We start from the raw sequence: 15,552 nt of genomic DNA, 5'->3' as shown, positions 1-15,552 counted from the left end.
CAAAAAACAGAATGAAGCAAGAAGGTGTGTGAGAAGTGAAACAAGCCAAAATACTGCAGGAATGAAAAAGAACTGGGGGATAACTCCATGAAAGACAAGAGAAGGAGAATATAAAAAGCTTGAAGGATGGAGGTACTGGAATAACACTTGCCAGAAATACAAAAATGTGATGAAGTAAGACTCAGAGGTTGGTGAGGTGGCAGCAATGCCACGTACGGGGAAAGGAAAAGAGAAACTGCTAACAGATGTCTTCAGGGAGGCCAAGAGCAGAGAGGTACCTTGCCCAAAAACCAGCAGAGGATCAGCCTGCCTTATTTAAACTTTGAAGGCAATAAAGTAGGGTTTTGGAAGGTTTTATGGTCCTGCAGATGGGCTGGAAGAGCCCCAGATGTCTGCAATGTCAGTTCTCTTACCTGCATAGAGAGCGGATGTGAGGGCCAGAGTTTTTATTTTGAACTGATTGTTTTTATGAGTGTATTTTAGGTTTAAGTTGGAAATGGCTTTGTCTGAGATTGCTGCCATGCCATCAGGAATGGTCCAAATTCTTTTTCCAGGTGATCTGCACTGTGGAGACCAGAGACAAGATCCACACAGCCCAGCTGAGGAATGCACTCCTGGAACGCTACCCCACAGCTGCCTGGACTGAGCGGTGACGGGCACAGCGCGGGGTGGGGGCACCAGGGCCTCTGACAAGGATTCTGCAGAGCCCCAGCCTTGAGGCTTTCACAACAAATATTATCTTTCAAAGCTGAACACTTAGCAAATAGTTTCAGGATATTTATTTCCTGCTCAAAATGTAGTAAATGTCTTTGGGAAAGAAAAGTCCAACTCAGAACTTTAGTTTAGCTAAAGGAAGCTCTTAGTCTCTGCTGGTGTTGGAATTCCTCAATTCATTATCAGCTGGCTGCCTGGATTTTAGCTGGTTTGTAGAACCCAATGATATTCCATAAACAGGGAGAAGGCATTTCTCTTTACATCTGAATATAGATCTCTCAAAGGTCTATATCCTGGTTTTGATGCCTGTTGTTGAAGTAACGCAGCTCCTTCTGCTGGACTTAGCCACGTTACAAGTACAGAAATTTTCTATTTCCAAGCCAGAAGCAGTTTTCTGTTTGCTAAATCTGCTTCAGGAGATGTGTGGGGTTGAACACAAATATGTTCTGATCTTTGCTACCACGTGAGGAAAAACTAAGCTAATAGAAGGTGAGTTAAACACAGAAAAACCCTTTGAAGATAAAAGCCAATATAATTTTAATTTTTTCCAAGGGAAAATGATCCTATTTGCAGAATAAAATTCAAACAGATTTTGCAGAAATTGAAAAAAAGTATTGAGAATTATTAGAGCTCCTAAAAGGAACCCAAATATATTTCTTCCCTCTGCTTTTGGAGACTCAGCATAAAAAGTGTTTTATATAGAAACACAAGCAACTGGCTTGTGTTTCTATATAAAAAGGGGTCTCGCTACCAATGTGAATTTTGTAAATAGCATTCCACTGATTATCTTAGCCTGTCTAAAACAGGCTCTATCCATCTCACCTGACAGATTGAGCACACTGTTAATAGTGACATATATTTAAAGACCACATGTTAATAGCCAAAGGCAGTGCTGGGAGAAGAGGAAGCCTAAGTCTTAGGCACGTGGCTAATGCAATTAACAAAGAACACATTGACCCAAATACCATTTTTATCACTACAGGCAGAGACCAACTAATAATATAACAGAGTGGGATGGCAAGAAATGTAAGAGAAGTTCAGGCCCTCTTCTGAATGTGCACACAACACAGTTGTGCCTTTTCATTTGGGCAGAATTTGACTTCAGCTCTGGAAGACCTTACAGATCCTTCCAGTACCTAGAGGGCCCACAGGAAAGCTGCATGGGACAAGGAGCAAAGGCTTTAAAGTGAAAGAGGGCAGATTTATATTAGGTATTAGGAAGAAATGCTTTACTGTCAGGGTGGTGAGGCTCTGGCACAGGTTGCCCAGAAAAGTTATGGATGCCCCATCCCTGGAATGATTCAAGGCCATGTTGGTTGGTGCTTTGAGCTATCTGGTCTAGTGAAAAGAACTTCACAACAGGGAGGTTGGAACTAAATGCTCTTTGAGGTCCCTTCCAACCCAAACCATTCTATGGTTCCATGATCCATCTCTCCCTGTAGCTTGTACAGGCAAGTAGGGATGAGAAGGGCAACATTCTGGCTGTCTCTGCAGTAGAATTTTTCTGAGAAATAATTTGTTTTCTCCTTCTTGTTGTAGTTCACAAAGGAGCAGGAGTACAGAGTCTGAAAAATGGTGGACAAAAAAATAGAAGTTTACAGGTTTGGTCTGTTTTTGGAAGGACCATATTGGTTTGCATGTGGAACTAAAAATTATTGATGCCCCAATGATCAGTTTTATTCCCTTCTTGCCATCCAGAATGATGGGTATATGCCTTGGTCCTGTAAATCACAGCTGTGTCTTTTCAGACACAGCTCCTTTCTCCACTGTCAGGAGAGCTTAAAAATCTCTATGGGAATAGATGACAGAGTCCATATTACATACTTGCTACTTCTATTGGAATGAGAAATGGACCACATCATCAAAGAGCAGATTTGGGGATGAAAACCCACTATTGGTAAGGGTCTAACTACCCTCTCATGTGTTTTGGCAAAAGTCCCAGGAAATTTTGAAGATGTCTCAGGTACCTACATGAGAAGAAAACGGAGCTTTATAACCAAAGTTCTCAGTAGTGGCCAACAGGTTCTGCTGTCTGGGTATTTGGTTTAACATTTTGTATTATCCTGGACTTTGTTGTTTTAGAAACTCAGAGCATTAACAACTTCTTTCCTAATCAGTGGGAACTTCAGTTAGCACGTCTTCACAAACCTGGGACAAGAAGATGTAGCAGATAGAGCAACCAAAAATCAGCACTTGAAAGCACTATATGATTTTGGAAATGTGTTTGGGGTGGGGGGAAGGAAGGTGATGTCCAGAAGGTGCTTAAAATGTTGAACGTGATATTTGCTGTTTGGTTTTATTTTTATTGTTTTAAGTATAAACATAGTTTAAAGTGTAAACCACTCTTCAGTAATAAACACTTTATATGTGACTATAATAATAGCAGAGGTGTTTTACATTCTATATTGCCTTTATTGAAGTCTCATTGGCTTAAAAGACAAAATTAAGGTCTTCCAAGGGGGGAAAAAAACCTCAAAATGAGACATTTAAATGAATGTATGCTTGGAAAGAATAATTAAACACCTGTGCTGCTAACCTTTTCCATTTGAATTATGAAATATAATAAGATCTATGGCATTTCAAAGATCTAATAATGTGGTTTTGAATGTTTTATTTAAAGAAGTATTTTTATATAGAGTGTTCTTATGTACCTTGAAAAATAAATTTAATTATTATTTAAAATTTCACTAATGGTTCAATCAGCAAAATATAAATCTAAACATTGTATTTATTTGAAAAATAATTAAAATTCTGCTACGCCACCTCAGCAATGAAAGATTTGTCATTCTCTTGTGTGACAGCGATAGCAGCCTCACTTTAAAAAATAAGAGTTAATATTTTTCTTTTATCTGTCATAGACATTGGCTCAAAATCCACATCATTCATGTGAGGGGGGAGCTCTGAGCTGCCAGGGAGGAGAGAGCAGCTGGGCAGGATGGCTGCTCTGGACCTGTGTGGTGGCAGGGGAGGCTCCTGGCTGCTCCCCAGCTTGGTGGGAGTCAGCATGGACTGTCATCATTCCAGCATGGACTGTCCTCATTCCAGCATGGACTGTCCTCATTCCAGCATGGACTGTGCTCATTCCAGCCCAGACTCTGCTCAGTGGCACGGATGGAGGTGCTGTTCCTTGCTCTGGGCCTGGCTGTGCTCCTGGGTGTGGGTGCAGCGTGTCCTGGGCTGGGCTCAGGTGGGTCAGTGAAGTCCATGGGACCAGCTGAGGCAGCTCTCTGGGATTCTCACTGCAATCATCACCGACTTTGGGGAACCTGTCCTTCACTTCCAGGGTGCCACTGGCTAAAATGCACAGTCCTGTCTCCAGGGGCACAAGATGCTCTGACCCAGGTGGGTCCACTGGAGCTAAGGCTCTTTGGGAGCTGTCCTAGGCACACGCTGCTTGTCAGGGGCACAGCACAACTTCTTCCCAGGACTGTTGCAAACAAGGTGCATCTTAAATTGAAACAAAATAACTTCCCACACTAATTCCAACATTTTTTCAACCAGGTCCTGTAAACTGGGGATTAACATCTAAATCTCTGCCAGTACATTTTTGCATTAGGAGCAGTTTATCTTCCCATGCAGGTGGCATGTCCTCACAGGCAGCCCCTTGCCTTCTGGCCTACAGCTTTTGGGAGATTCACAAACTCCCCATCCTACAACACAGTTAGTGAATTTGACATGTTACTGTTTAACTTTTGCTAGACCCAAACAAAAATTTATTTTATTGAATGGAAAAGTAAACTGCAACACTCTGGGGTTGGGCTGTAATTCCTGCCAGTCGTTTATTGGATGCCTGTGGGTCTCCTGTCACTTTCTCTGCAGTTTGTTTAACTTTAAACATTCTGCCATGTGTAGAGTGTTGAAGTTTTTAGAGTTTTTTCTGTTACAAATCTTTGCTTTCATGGGCTCCCAAACTTTTGCTACATCTCAGAGGAGAAGGAATCCTTCAGTACCTTGTGCCCTCCTGAGCTGATGAATTTCCTATTGTTCAAAAGCATGTTTTAAGTGTGAACACTGATATTGGTGTCAAGAATGTGTCTATGTATTTTGTATGGGCATTTTATTTCTAGGCTGTATTAAAAACAACTTCTTCACTTTTTTAAAATCTTTATTCCAGAGTCACAGACTAAGACAAAAGGTTACACAGTAAAACAGTAGCTCAGGCTCTTGACATTCCTGTTGGATTTCTAGTCACTAAATGAGTTTCTACTTCTCTACAAAATATTTAAGTTAAACAGTTTGCCATTAGACAACAACAACAACACCCAAATGACAAACAAACCACCATTTCAAACCCTTCAGTTCTCCATGCTTTTAGTACCCACTGAAAGCAAAAACTTGATCTATCTGGGCTTGAATAAGGCTTCCCACATAGAAGTATTACAGCCTGTAGGTACTGCACAAAGTTACTTGTTACCACCTTGTGGAGCTCTTAGAGGGTAAAAAAACAACCTTTTTTTACCTTTCTTCCAGAACAGTCTCATGGCAAGTGGCATGGTAAAACTTCTCCCCACACCAAGGTTAGTACTTTAAATAGTTATTCCTTTTAAAAGTGCTAAAACTACACAGGCTAAATTCTTGTTCAAATATTCAAAAGTAAAAGACAATCTGATGGAAGACTCACTACACATACAGGAAATACTTTTGAGGTGTGCTTTTGATGGTCTCTCAACCTTAGGTTTTGCAGACCAGCATCTGGGAACCAGTGGTATATGTTTATTCACTGCATCTAATTTCATTACCAAGTATCAACTTTTCAGCTATATTTTTGATCAATTTTTTTTTCTTCAGATAATAAATCACTTCTCAAAAAAGCTGCCCTCAATGCTACTTTATATGATAATAACTCATAACTTAAAATCTTCATTACAAAGATGAGGTCATGCTGCATGAATTTTAAGGCACTTGTATTAAACCAAGTTAAAGTGCTTCATGTATCCAAGCTCGCCGTCCCTCAGCCTGAGCTAAGACCTGGTCTTTTCAATGTGCCTGCAGCAGTACAGTGGTCTGTCCTCTGTGGAACAAAATCAGCAGACAAAACTAAGTGCAAAGAGCAGGCTTTAACAACAATGTCAGTCCCATAGAGAAAATATAGGTAAATTTAAATCCTAGTACAAAACAGGTGCAAGCTGCCTTGTGGCTGTCAATAACCCTCCCTGTTGTAGAAGAACAATTCTCCTCGCGAGAAGGTAATTTATCAAACACTGCTACCAGCTGTCAGTGACAGAGTATACATGACAAAATCTGCAGAGGAGCAACTTTTGGCTTCTTGCATAACAAGCAGGATTAAAATTTGGCAGTGCCAAGACTGAAGAGTTGATTTTCTACTGAACTATCCACAGGGCCCTGTGAATTTTAATTGTGTTGCTTAGTAAGAGGAGAGCTGCTTGAGTAGAAGGGCACTGCATCATGCAGCAGGAATGTAATTTAGCTAATTACAGCACCTAGATATGTATGTGGGGTCTTTTGCAGAAAAATGAGATGAAGTATGTGAGAGGTGACCTCTTGCATTGTCTTCTAGTACTGCTTCTTGTCTGCAGGCTTGTAAGACACCAGGAGACCGAAGGAAGCATATCCAAATAAAAGGGTCTGAACAAACCACTGAAACTGAACAGCTGGGTCAGTGATTCCTTTAGCTCTGTAACAAAAACACAAAATGTGTCAAAAAACTTATGCTCCTGCAGGCTGTACTGGTACTTATAAAGTAAGGTAAGTTATCTCTACCCATCCTTGAGATTCAGACTGGATTAGAACATTTCAATTCAGCACATTAGTCTTCATCTACTGAGACATTTCTTGTGCTAACTAAACATACCAGTTTTTGTGGTTTTAGAATTTTAAGCTATTTATTGAACAAAACTCCTTTCAGACATTCTATGCATACAATTTCCTCAACAATATATAAATTGCAATCTCCGTCTATTTGAAATTACTTAACCCTGAAATTTGTGTGCAAAGAAGTAAGAAACTGGAGTAGCTTAATACTGATCCTAATACACAAGTCTGAATATAATTTCTTGCTGACTGTGTCAGTCACACTATGGTGTGGGAGACTATGCTGGCAGGGCAGAGACCTGACAATGACTGTGATGGGGGATGGAGAAACACTGGTACCTGAGTTTGTGGCTAGACAAAGAGAAGTAAAAGGGCTGAAGGCACTTAATTTATGAAGAAGAGACCTTCCTGTGTTAGTTAGTTTCAACATAACATGCATGACTTTTTCTGTATGTTACAGAAAATGTCATTTTCTCCTCCATTTTTCTTGAGAAGTACTCCTACTGAAAGGAACAAATATAAACACAACAGCAAACCCAAGGGGTTTCACATTTCCTGTAAACAATTCCATAGCTGTGGGTTTTTTTGTTTATAATCCCAGCTGCAGTGTTTTCAAATTAATGCAAAACCTGGAGAACAAGGGCTTAAGAAATTTACCTGTTGCTACACAACAAGCTTAATGAATAGACCATGTGCAGCAATACAGGCCATGAGCCAATGACAGTACTACTGCTGATTAACAAATCTGTATCTGAGTCCCCACAGTGTACTTAGTGCCTCCTTTGTGATGTTGCCAAGTAGACATAACTTTCACATAAATAAAAATAAATGGTGTTTGGTGCTCACAGAAGTACAACTGTTAGGTAATCTAAAGCAGCACTCCTGATGAGATGATGATGGGTAGTCCATCTCTGCTTTTTTTTTTTTGACGAATTTAACACTACTCTGTAAAACTTCATTTGTAAAATTAATTACAATACACTCATTTGGAATGTTCACTGGTAGTCAAGTTTCCTCATACTTAGAAGAATAGCCTTAGGCCGAGATACCCATTATCTGCACACTCAGACTTAAAATGAGAGTCTGATAAACACTAAATTTTTACTAATTCTCATCCTGAAGGCAGAAATTATTCATCCATATTCTTCTATCTTAAAAACAAACAAACAAACTTATGCAGTGTTCCATGAAACAAAATCCTGTTGCTCCCAAGAGCTGTCACCTGAGAAGCCTGGGGCAGACAGCAGTGAATGACCCAAATGAAGTGGAAACCCATCACGGCAGACTGGCCTGACTGTGGCTAGACTGGCCTGACTCTGCAGAGCATGAGAGCCCAATGAGTATCTACATTCTTCTGAACTACTGCAACCACAAGTGACCAGAAGGAGGATGTGTTTGGACAGCACTCCTTTCCAGGTATGTGGTTATCCTAACCTAAGACTCCGATGGCCTTGCTTGTATGGTCTGACTAGTTCCAGGACTTTATCCCAGGGACCTGCAGATGCAAGTAGATCTGAAAGAGTCCCCAAATGAAAGTGCCCAATTGTGTTCCCACAATACAAGTGTGATTGTTTAAGCATGTAATTAGCAGTATCAAAATCCTGATGAGGTAAGATCTGATAAAATTCTAACACCTGGAGTTATCAGACTATTTCTACACTGTCTATTGTTCCCTCTGCCTCCTGAGCAGCAGTGTTACCCAGTGAACAGGGAGTTCAGACAAGCTCTGGCAAACCTTGCCGCCGCCACTTCTGCAAGTTGCCAGCCCTTGGTTTTGCTGCCTTGCACAACAGTAACCACTGGGAGAAGTGGCAGCAACCAACTGTGGAGGACAGCAAATTATCACTGCAGCAAGAATTTTACCAGCATCCTCTGACTCCACTGCTGCTGAGAGCCACCACAATCAGTCTGTAGCTTATGTTACTTGATTCAGAAACCCCTTACAGAGAACCTGTGTTGGAGTGAGAGGAGGGAACAACTTACTGGCATAACTTAATACCGTAGAGGGCTTCCACTATGTGAATCAACCAGGATATCCAGAACCTGGTGGAAAGAAAATATGGTTTATTTTGCTGAAAATTAGGGAGAAGACTGCTGTATCCAAGATGCATTATGCAGAGAATATAAATCTGAAAGCACTGAAGCAACAACTTATTTTAAACTAGAAAGGAAGGGGTGTTTTTCATCTTGAAAAAAACCCACAAGTGTACACTTAAAAGAAACTGAAGCCCACTGAGAAAATCAGAGCAACTGTAACTTGTGCAATAAGCCTTGACCTGCTCTTTGAAGCATCCACTAGGCTTCCAAAATTCTCAGCACTCAGATTAAGCCAAAAAGCCAAATGCTTAGTGAAAGCAGTACAAGTTAATCTTAGTTAAGCATGCAAAATCTATCCTTTTACTTACATAAGTATTTTTAATGGTCCTAAGGAGCTACTTAAGTTTTTACAGATATAGTTCTATGGAAACAACTGTGTGTACATATTCAGAATATATAATGTGACTTGATAAGCCACACTTGGCCTACAAATTTTTATATAAAGGCTTTTGTAGGAAAAAAAAAGACAAGATATTCAGTTAGGATCAATTCAACACCTTGCTAAAGCAAAAGATGCTCTAAGATGAAGGTTCTACATGATACATGGTGAAATAAATAAGACCTACTGATTTCTGTCTTTACAGGGAGTCAGTGAGGTCGAGGAAATATTTTCTGGCTCTTTTGTTAATTACAGTAGCAAAAACTAAGTTTTGTAACCCAGCAAAACAGCACTATGCAGTTTGTTCAGCAGGTTATTTCTCATGTAGATCAGGAGAAGTGAGCACCAGGGTAGAAAATGTTCTTTAATTGAAGCTGGATAAAAAAGATTCCTAAAGAAAGAATTGGACTGCTCGAGTAAGAGCTAGAGAAGAAAAAGACTTGCAGTAGATGGTACAAGTATAACTTTGGACTAATAACTGTCATCAAAAGTAGTATCTTAACATTTTTCTCTTTCTTGTTAAACCATCAGTGATGCCAAATTCGAAGTTGAATTTTTAAAGTATCAAACTGGTCTTAGCCTGTCTAGTCCTCTACATACTTATTACCCCACACCCTTAATTGTAATGAGCTCGAAAGGAGAGCTCTTTAAATCTAATTAACAACTGGGTTACAGGAAAGCCTGTTAACACAGACTAAGTACAAGAGTCAGAGAGAGGCAAAATAATTACACAGTCAAATACAACTTACCCGTAGCATACCCATTTGTGGTGGTGTTCCACTAAATAATTAAGGAAGGTACCAAATAATCCCAAGTAACTATAAGGTATAGTTGAAGGCCAAAGTGTTACCCACTAAAAAAAAAAAAAAAAAAAAAAAGTTATCTTACTTCAAGGTAGAAGTACTATCAATTTAACCTTCAAAATAGCTTTAGTTTTGAGCCCCATGAGTTCAGAGCTCATTTATTCATAGTACTTAAATTCTTTAATTCTATTAACCTTGTCCAAGGACCATATTCTTCCAGTAGCCTTTGAAAGATTCCAACTAGGAAATTTCTATTCCTTGACATACCAGATGCCAAGGGGATAAGTTTAAGGCTGTTGTCTGAGTACCAAGAGTGCATCTGCACTTTAAGTGGTATTTAAGTTCTAAGCTCATTACCTATTAGAAATGGAAGCTGCAAAACCTACATTGTCTTTGTCCTGAAGAAGTTAATCTGAGGCAAGTGACCTGAGAAGGCCAAACAATAAATACACTGTTTAGGAGGAATAACTATCTAAAACTAGGGGATCAGTCTTTCTTCTTTCACCCCCTAAAAAAGAAAATGTCAGATTTTTGTCTATTTTTAACAGGGCACAGAAGAAAGCTGAGCACAAATCTCAAGACCAGAGATGCAGAATTTCTTTCCTGGTTTCCTTCCTGTCACTGAGCTGTCCGCAGTGTTCAGCACTGTGCACACTGACTTCCACAAGCTGGGAGGAGAAGCAGGTAGTGAGTGATGAGCTGTGCACTTCAGAGGCCACTGGGGATGTAAGGTAAGCGCCAGGCCAAAGTTCACAGTGCCTTATCTTGCTTCTGGTATCGACACTGTAGTTTCTCACTACATGTAAATTTAACTACACCAAAGATGTGGCGAGGTGATGGGTTTAAACAGGGAATCCACTTAAAGCTCTTCTGTTTCTTGAAACAGCCCAAAAACTGCTTTGTGAGTGACCTGACGTGCCCTCACTATCATTTTTACAGTGGTGGTTCTAAAGTTTAGAAAATCTGTGCAAACAGAAAAAACTTATCAGATACGTCAAGAAGTCATTAATATCCCTGCTCCAGTAATCCAAGCTAACTTAGCTGAAGTCTGTTTTTGGAAATTACCACAACGTGGTGACAGAACTCGTGTGTTTCCCAACACCACCAGTTCGTACAGCCTGTGCCCAAAGCCCTCACCTGTAAAGGCACCTTACGGACTGACACGCCCCACAGCTGTCCCGGAGCGAGCTGAGCTGATGCTCGGTGCCTCAGCTCCCAGTGCCGGCAGTGCTGTAGCCCCGTTCCCGAGGCACCTGCCCCGCAAACCCTCGCTGCTGCCGCGCCCGGGATGCTCTGACCGGGCCCGGGACGCGCCTCCAGCGCCACGGCCTCGCTTCCCTGCGCAGACCAGCAGGTTTCTCCTCACTCTGGCCTTCCTGCACGGCTCTGTCCAGCCTCCTCCCTGCCTGGCCAAAGCAGCACCTCTAGTTTCCCTTCTCTCCCCGTTTATTTTAGGGAGCGGCGTTTCCGCGGACACGGGGACGGCGCAGGGAACCTGTTCCACCCACCCTGCGGCTTCTGACCGATCTCTCTCCCTCCCTCCCTCCCTCCCTCCCTTCCCGCGCCGCTCCTTACGCCGAGGAGGACCATGCCGAAGATGATGGCGACCATCCAGATGAGCCGGGAGCGCTGGAAGTGGCAGCTGCCATCGCGGCCGCGCTCCGCCGCCGCCGCCGCCATGCTGCCGGGCCGCGCTGTGAGCGGAGGCCGCGCCGCCGCCGCTAAGGCCGGGCTGAGGGGGGCGGGGCCTGGCTGAGGGGGCGGGGCCGGCGGGCGGAGGCCGTGGCCTCGCCCAGCGCCTGGCGGGCCCGGGCGGGGAGGGGCCCGGGCGCGGAGCGGCCCGGCATCGCCGGCCCGGGGCTGCAAGGAGTCCCGGTGTGCCCGAGTGTCGCCTCCTGCAGTTGGCCTCTACAGGCCCAGGCTGGGGACAGAGGGGTTGGGAAGTAGCCCAGCGGAGAAAGAGCGGGGCTGCTGCACGGTACTGGCTGAACATGAGCCAGCAGTGTGCCTGTTTGACCACTGGCCAATGCCATCCTGGCCTGGATCTGCAGTAGTGTGGCCAGCAGGACCAGGCAAGGGATCATCCCCCTGTACTTGGCACTGGGGAGGCCCCACCTTGAGTGCTGTGTCCAGTTCGGGGCCTCTCAGTTTGGGAAAGATTTTGAGCTGCTGGAATGTGTCCAGAAGGGCAGCAAGGCTGGTGAGGGGTCTAGAACACAAGCACTGTGAGGAGTGCTGAAGGAGCTGGGGTTTAGCCTGGGGAAACCTTACCACTCTGTACGACCGCCTGAAAGGAGGGTGTAGCCAGGTGGGAATTGGTCCCTTGTCCCAGGCAGTCAGTGGCAGGACAAGAAGACAGTACAGAACCACACTAGGTCAGTTTGGGGTGATTAGACACCGAAATGGACTGCCCAGGGAGGTGGTGGTGTCACCTTCCCTGGAGGTGTTTAAGAAAAGACTGAGCGTGGCCCACTGTGCCATGGTCTAATTGACAAAGTGTTCGGTGCTTGTGTTTGGTCACAGAGTGCTTTTCCTACCTAATCGATTTTGCGATTCTGTACCGAACGCAGCGTGGAACAGCACAGAAGTTGGAGTGATCTTTTCAACGTGACTCCCTGCTACTTTACTGCAGGGTTTGCCGAGGGGTGAGAAAATGCGAAATGGAGCAATCGTAGCAGATGCGGCCCGCGGCGCGCCCCCGGCTCCCGGGCAGCCCCGGCCCGGCCCCAGCCCGCGCCGCAGGGACCGGAGCGCCCTCTCGTGGCGCCGAGCGGGGCCGCGGGGCGGAGGCGGCTCCCGGGTGTCCCCGGTGCCGCCTGGAGCGTCGGGACTGTCCCTGCGACACGCGCGCTGTCCCTGCCGCAGCACAGCCCGGGTCGCAGACTGCAGTGGCGCTCTCTCCTGCAGCTATTGACCTTCCTACCACTGGGCAGTTCAGTCGTTATCTAGAACAGTACAGAATGCCTTCCCTTTTGAAAACTGGCGATTCAAAGCATATTAAGTCCAGCATTTTCTATTCTGTGCCGTTTTGGAAATATGGCCTTGGTGATGAGTCACCAGGACCTTGGGAAAGATGCTCAGGGGTAGAAATGTTGGGGAGTGGGTTGGGCGGGTTTATGCTTTCCTTTGAGCTTTGCTACCTGTTTGCTTGGCACGACTGACAGTGTAGAGACGCTGTAAAATGTTGGCTGTGCTCTTGTTTCTCCTTGCATGAAGGTTAAACACACTGCTCCATTAATTATGTGTTAATGACATACCTGTGCGCTTTTTCCCCCCTTTTTTTTTTTCCTCCTTTTTCTGGTGTGTTCTTTGGAGATTACGAGACAGCTTGATAAAAAATCCTGCTGTGGTAAAACTGTTGCTGGGAATCCCATCTACAAAACCCAGTGAGGTTGGCTATGTGGACTTAAACCTGATTCATAAGTTTCCCTGTGTTGCTTTACTGATGCAGGAGAGAAGAGCGTGTGGCCCCACTTACATCTTAGCATCTGGAAGAAATTTCTGAAATTAAACTTTTTGTTCTTTTTTCTCACGGGTTTGGTTTGTTTTGCTTTAGTTTGTTTTTTAGTAGCCCATTCGTTAGTTTCTTCCTCTTTAGAACATTCTACACAATTGCTTCTGCCTGCTAGTAATGCCGTGCCCAAAGGTGGAGCTGAGATCCTGATCCGGGCCGAGCTTTGTGGAAGCTTTTGTGGAAGAGGCTGGGACGGGCCCGCACCAGGAGAGCCCACCTTGCCCGGCCCAGGACCATCCCCGCGGTCACAGCACGGCCCGTGTTTGGGCACGCAGTCAAGAAGTGCCGGGGCTGAAGGGATGCACTCCCTGCAGGGCTGCTGCGCGGCGCTGACTGCAGAGGGCGGTGGATGCACAGCAAAGGCGCGGGCTGCCAGCACCAGCCGCTGCCGCTGCATTTGCCTCGTTAGACTGGCCTTGGTGACCAGGAGTGGCCAGGTGGGGTCAGAGACGCTATCGTGTCACCCGTACTGCCAAACTCCAGCGAGGACCGCCCGCACCGTGGGCAGAGGACAGGGAGTTGGCTTACTTTTGTTTCTCTTTTGCCAAAAATAATGGATATATCTTTTTATCAAGTGATATTCTTCCAGCTTCACGTGGGGCAGCAGCCCCCCACTCGCTGCCAGCCCTGTTGACTGTCATGGGTAGCTCTACCAGTCCTGGCATCTCAGCAGCCTTGGACCTGAATGTGAAATAGTTCAGGCAACTCCCTGCTCAGGCCTTTCTTGGGGGCTGGACATTCAGAGATTCCATTTCTGATCCAGGACAGTGTCTTTGACCCGACTTTTTAAAACAGGCTGTTTCTCTTGACAAAGAGAGGAGTCTTTAGAGTATTTAAGAAGCTGAATATAGTTCCAGTTGTAATAATTGAAAGCCAGAAGACCTGTAGCATCATCTAGTCTGGCCAGCACACGCCGTTAAATATTACCTAGTTTCTCTGAATAGAGGTCAGTGACTTACACTTACAGGATACGTTTCAAGGATCATTTTGTCTTTCTTTCAAGGTGTCATAAAATAGAAAGTCCACAGCTTTCAGTGATTTATCTTTTTTGTGTTTCTTAGGTGTTGTTACATACATCTGATGACTAATTTTGAGGGAGTAATTTCCCAGAGTAGCTGAAAAGCTTGCTCTTTCATATTTTGCAAAGGTTTGCAATTCTGCCCTCATATTTTTGACAGATTATTTATCTTTGTGGCTTCAGCATTGGAAATGTTATTTGTCAGTGAATTGCATTTATTGACAGGTATAATCTAAACTTGAAACAACAAATCCCAAACACTGTTATGCGAATTATTGAAAAAATGCAGAACAAATTCACTTTGTCGAGTTTACAGAAAATAAAACTATTTTATAACTTCTGAGATTTCTACTTTGAAAACTGTTGCCTCTTCAGTTTAGAAACATTTGCTATCTCTAACTTAGAGATACTGGCTATCTCACTTCCATCGGGAAGCACAAAGGGTATTTGCCAGGTAGTCGGCCTCTTTTGTTTGGTGTTCTTGGTGGATGCCAGAGAATAGATAGAGACACGTTAGCTCTTCCCTGTCTTTTAAAATTCCTTAAAAAAAAAAAAAAAAAGGAGGAGGGGGAGGGAGGGAGGATTAGTCAAATTCGGAACAAATTTTATGGCATGAGTCATCATGCTAGAGTCAGTGAGGTGACTTGTTTAAACAGCAACTTTCTTTATAAGTAAGGATTTAGGGATTGGGCTTTTCTTAGGAAGTTACTTGGAAATAAACCGGAGCCTATTTTAAACTGGATTTGAAGCTGGGATAAAAGAGATGGGATCTGTTCAGGGAAAGTCACCTAAGGAAATAGAATTATCAACAGGACTTTTTTTTTAAATCAGAGCTAAATGGCACAGTGCTGCAATGAAACCACTGCAAGCAATGTCTGGTTCCTAATCTAGCTAGTTCACCTGTCATTTTTAATTTTTAGTGGGGACTCAGAATTGTATCACCTTAATTTTTCAGTTCTAAGACTCGAGAAGCTAAGGAAAGTATGGTCTTTTAAAATAATTTGTGTTGCAGTTTGACAAGCATTAAATTTTTAGGTTAATAGACAAGATTTTCAACAGATTCCCATACTTACAGGAAATGTTGAGTGTAAGGAGATGTGCATAATAGGAAACAATGTGCTATAGTAATTGTTTGATACTGTGGTGAATAGCCTTTGCAACTTGGAGTGAGTTAACCTTTGCATCTGTCTGCTGCATCCTCCTTTGTCACTGGATTCCTTGGGTGTTTGATAAAACTACTTCTATCATATTTCAA

General features: G+C 43.6%; 2 protein-coding genes across 6 annotated transcripts in view; one reads left to right on the top strand and one right to left on the bottom strand.

Annotated features, from left to right (window-relative positions):
• LOC132329805 (putative threonine dehydratase) overlaps positions 1-3,480 on the top strand; it is a 31,753-nt gene extending 28,273 nt beyond the window's left edge. For all 5 annotated transcript variants that reach the window (XM_059851266.1, XM_059851265.1, XM_059851264.1 and 2 more), the window contains one exon: positions 555-3,480. In XM_059851266.1, coding sequence (XP_059707249.1) covers positions 555-653 — 99 coding nt within the window. In that variant the 3' untranslated portion in view covers positions 654-3,480. The remainder of the gene's footprint in view (positions 1-554) is intronic.
• Positions 3,481-4,798: 1,318 nt separating this feature from the next.
• TMEM254 (transmembrane protein 254) lies at positions 4,799-11,502 on the bottom strand. The gene is made up of 4 exons (XM_059851271.1): positions 11,341-11,502; positions 9,712-9,815; positions 8,470-8,529; positions 4,799-6,349 (listed from the first exon to the last, which is right to left on the bottom strand). The coding sequence occupies exons 1-4, from the start codon at positions 11,443-11,445 to the stop codon at positions 6,229-6,231; spliced, it is 390 nt and encodes a 129-aa protein (XP_059707254.1). The 5' UTR covers positions 11,446-11,502; the 3' UTR covers positions 4,799-6,228.
• Between the last annotated feature and the right edge of the window lie 4,050 nt (positions 11,503-15,552).

The sequence above is a fragment of the Haemorhous mexicanus genome, chromosome 7, assembly GCF_027477595.1.
Source record: "Haemorhous mexicanus isolate bHaeMex1 chromosome 7, bHaeMex1.pri, whole genome shotgun sequence".
NCBI lineage: Eukaryota > Metazoa > Chordata > Aves > Passeriformes > Fringillidae > Haemorhous > Haemorhous mexicanus.
This window is presented reverse-complemented; position numbering and strand designations above follow the sequence as displayed.

Bases quoted from the DNA above. Each gene is read 5' to 3' on its own strand.
- TMEM254 (XM_059851271.1), bottom strand. From the start codon at position 11,445: ATGGCGGCGGCGGCGGCGGAGCGCGGCCGCGATGGCAGCTGCCACTTC. The intron at 9,816-11,340 runs GTAAGGAGCGGC...TTTTTTTTTTAG, and splicing joins TCGGCATGGTCCTCCTCGGC to TGGGTAACACTTTGGCCTTC. The intron at 8,530-9,711 runs GTAAGTTGTATT...TCTTTCCACCAG, and splicing joins CACAAATGGGTATGCTACGG to GTTCTGGATATCCTGGTTGA.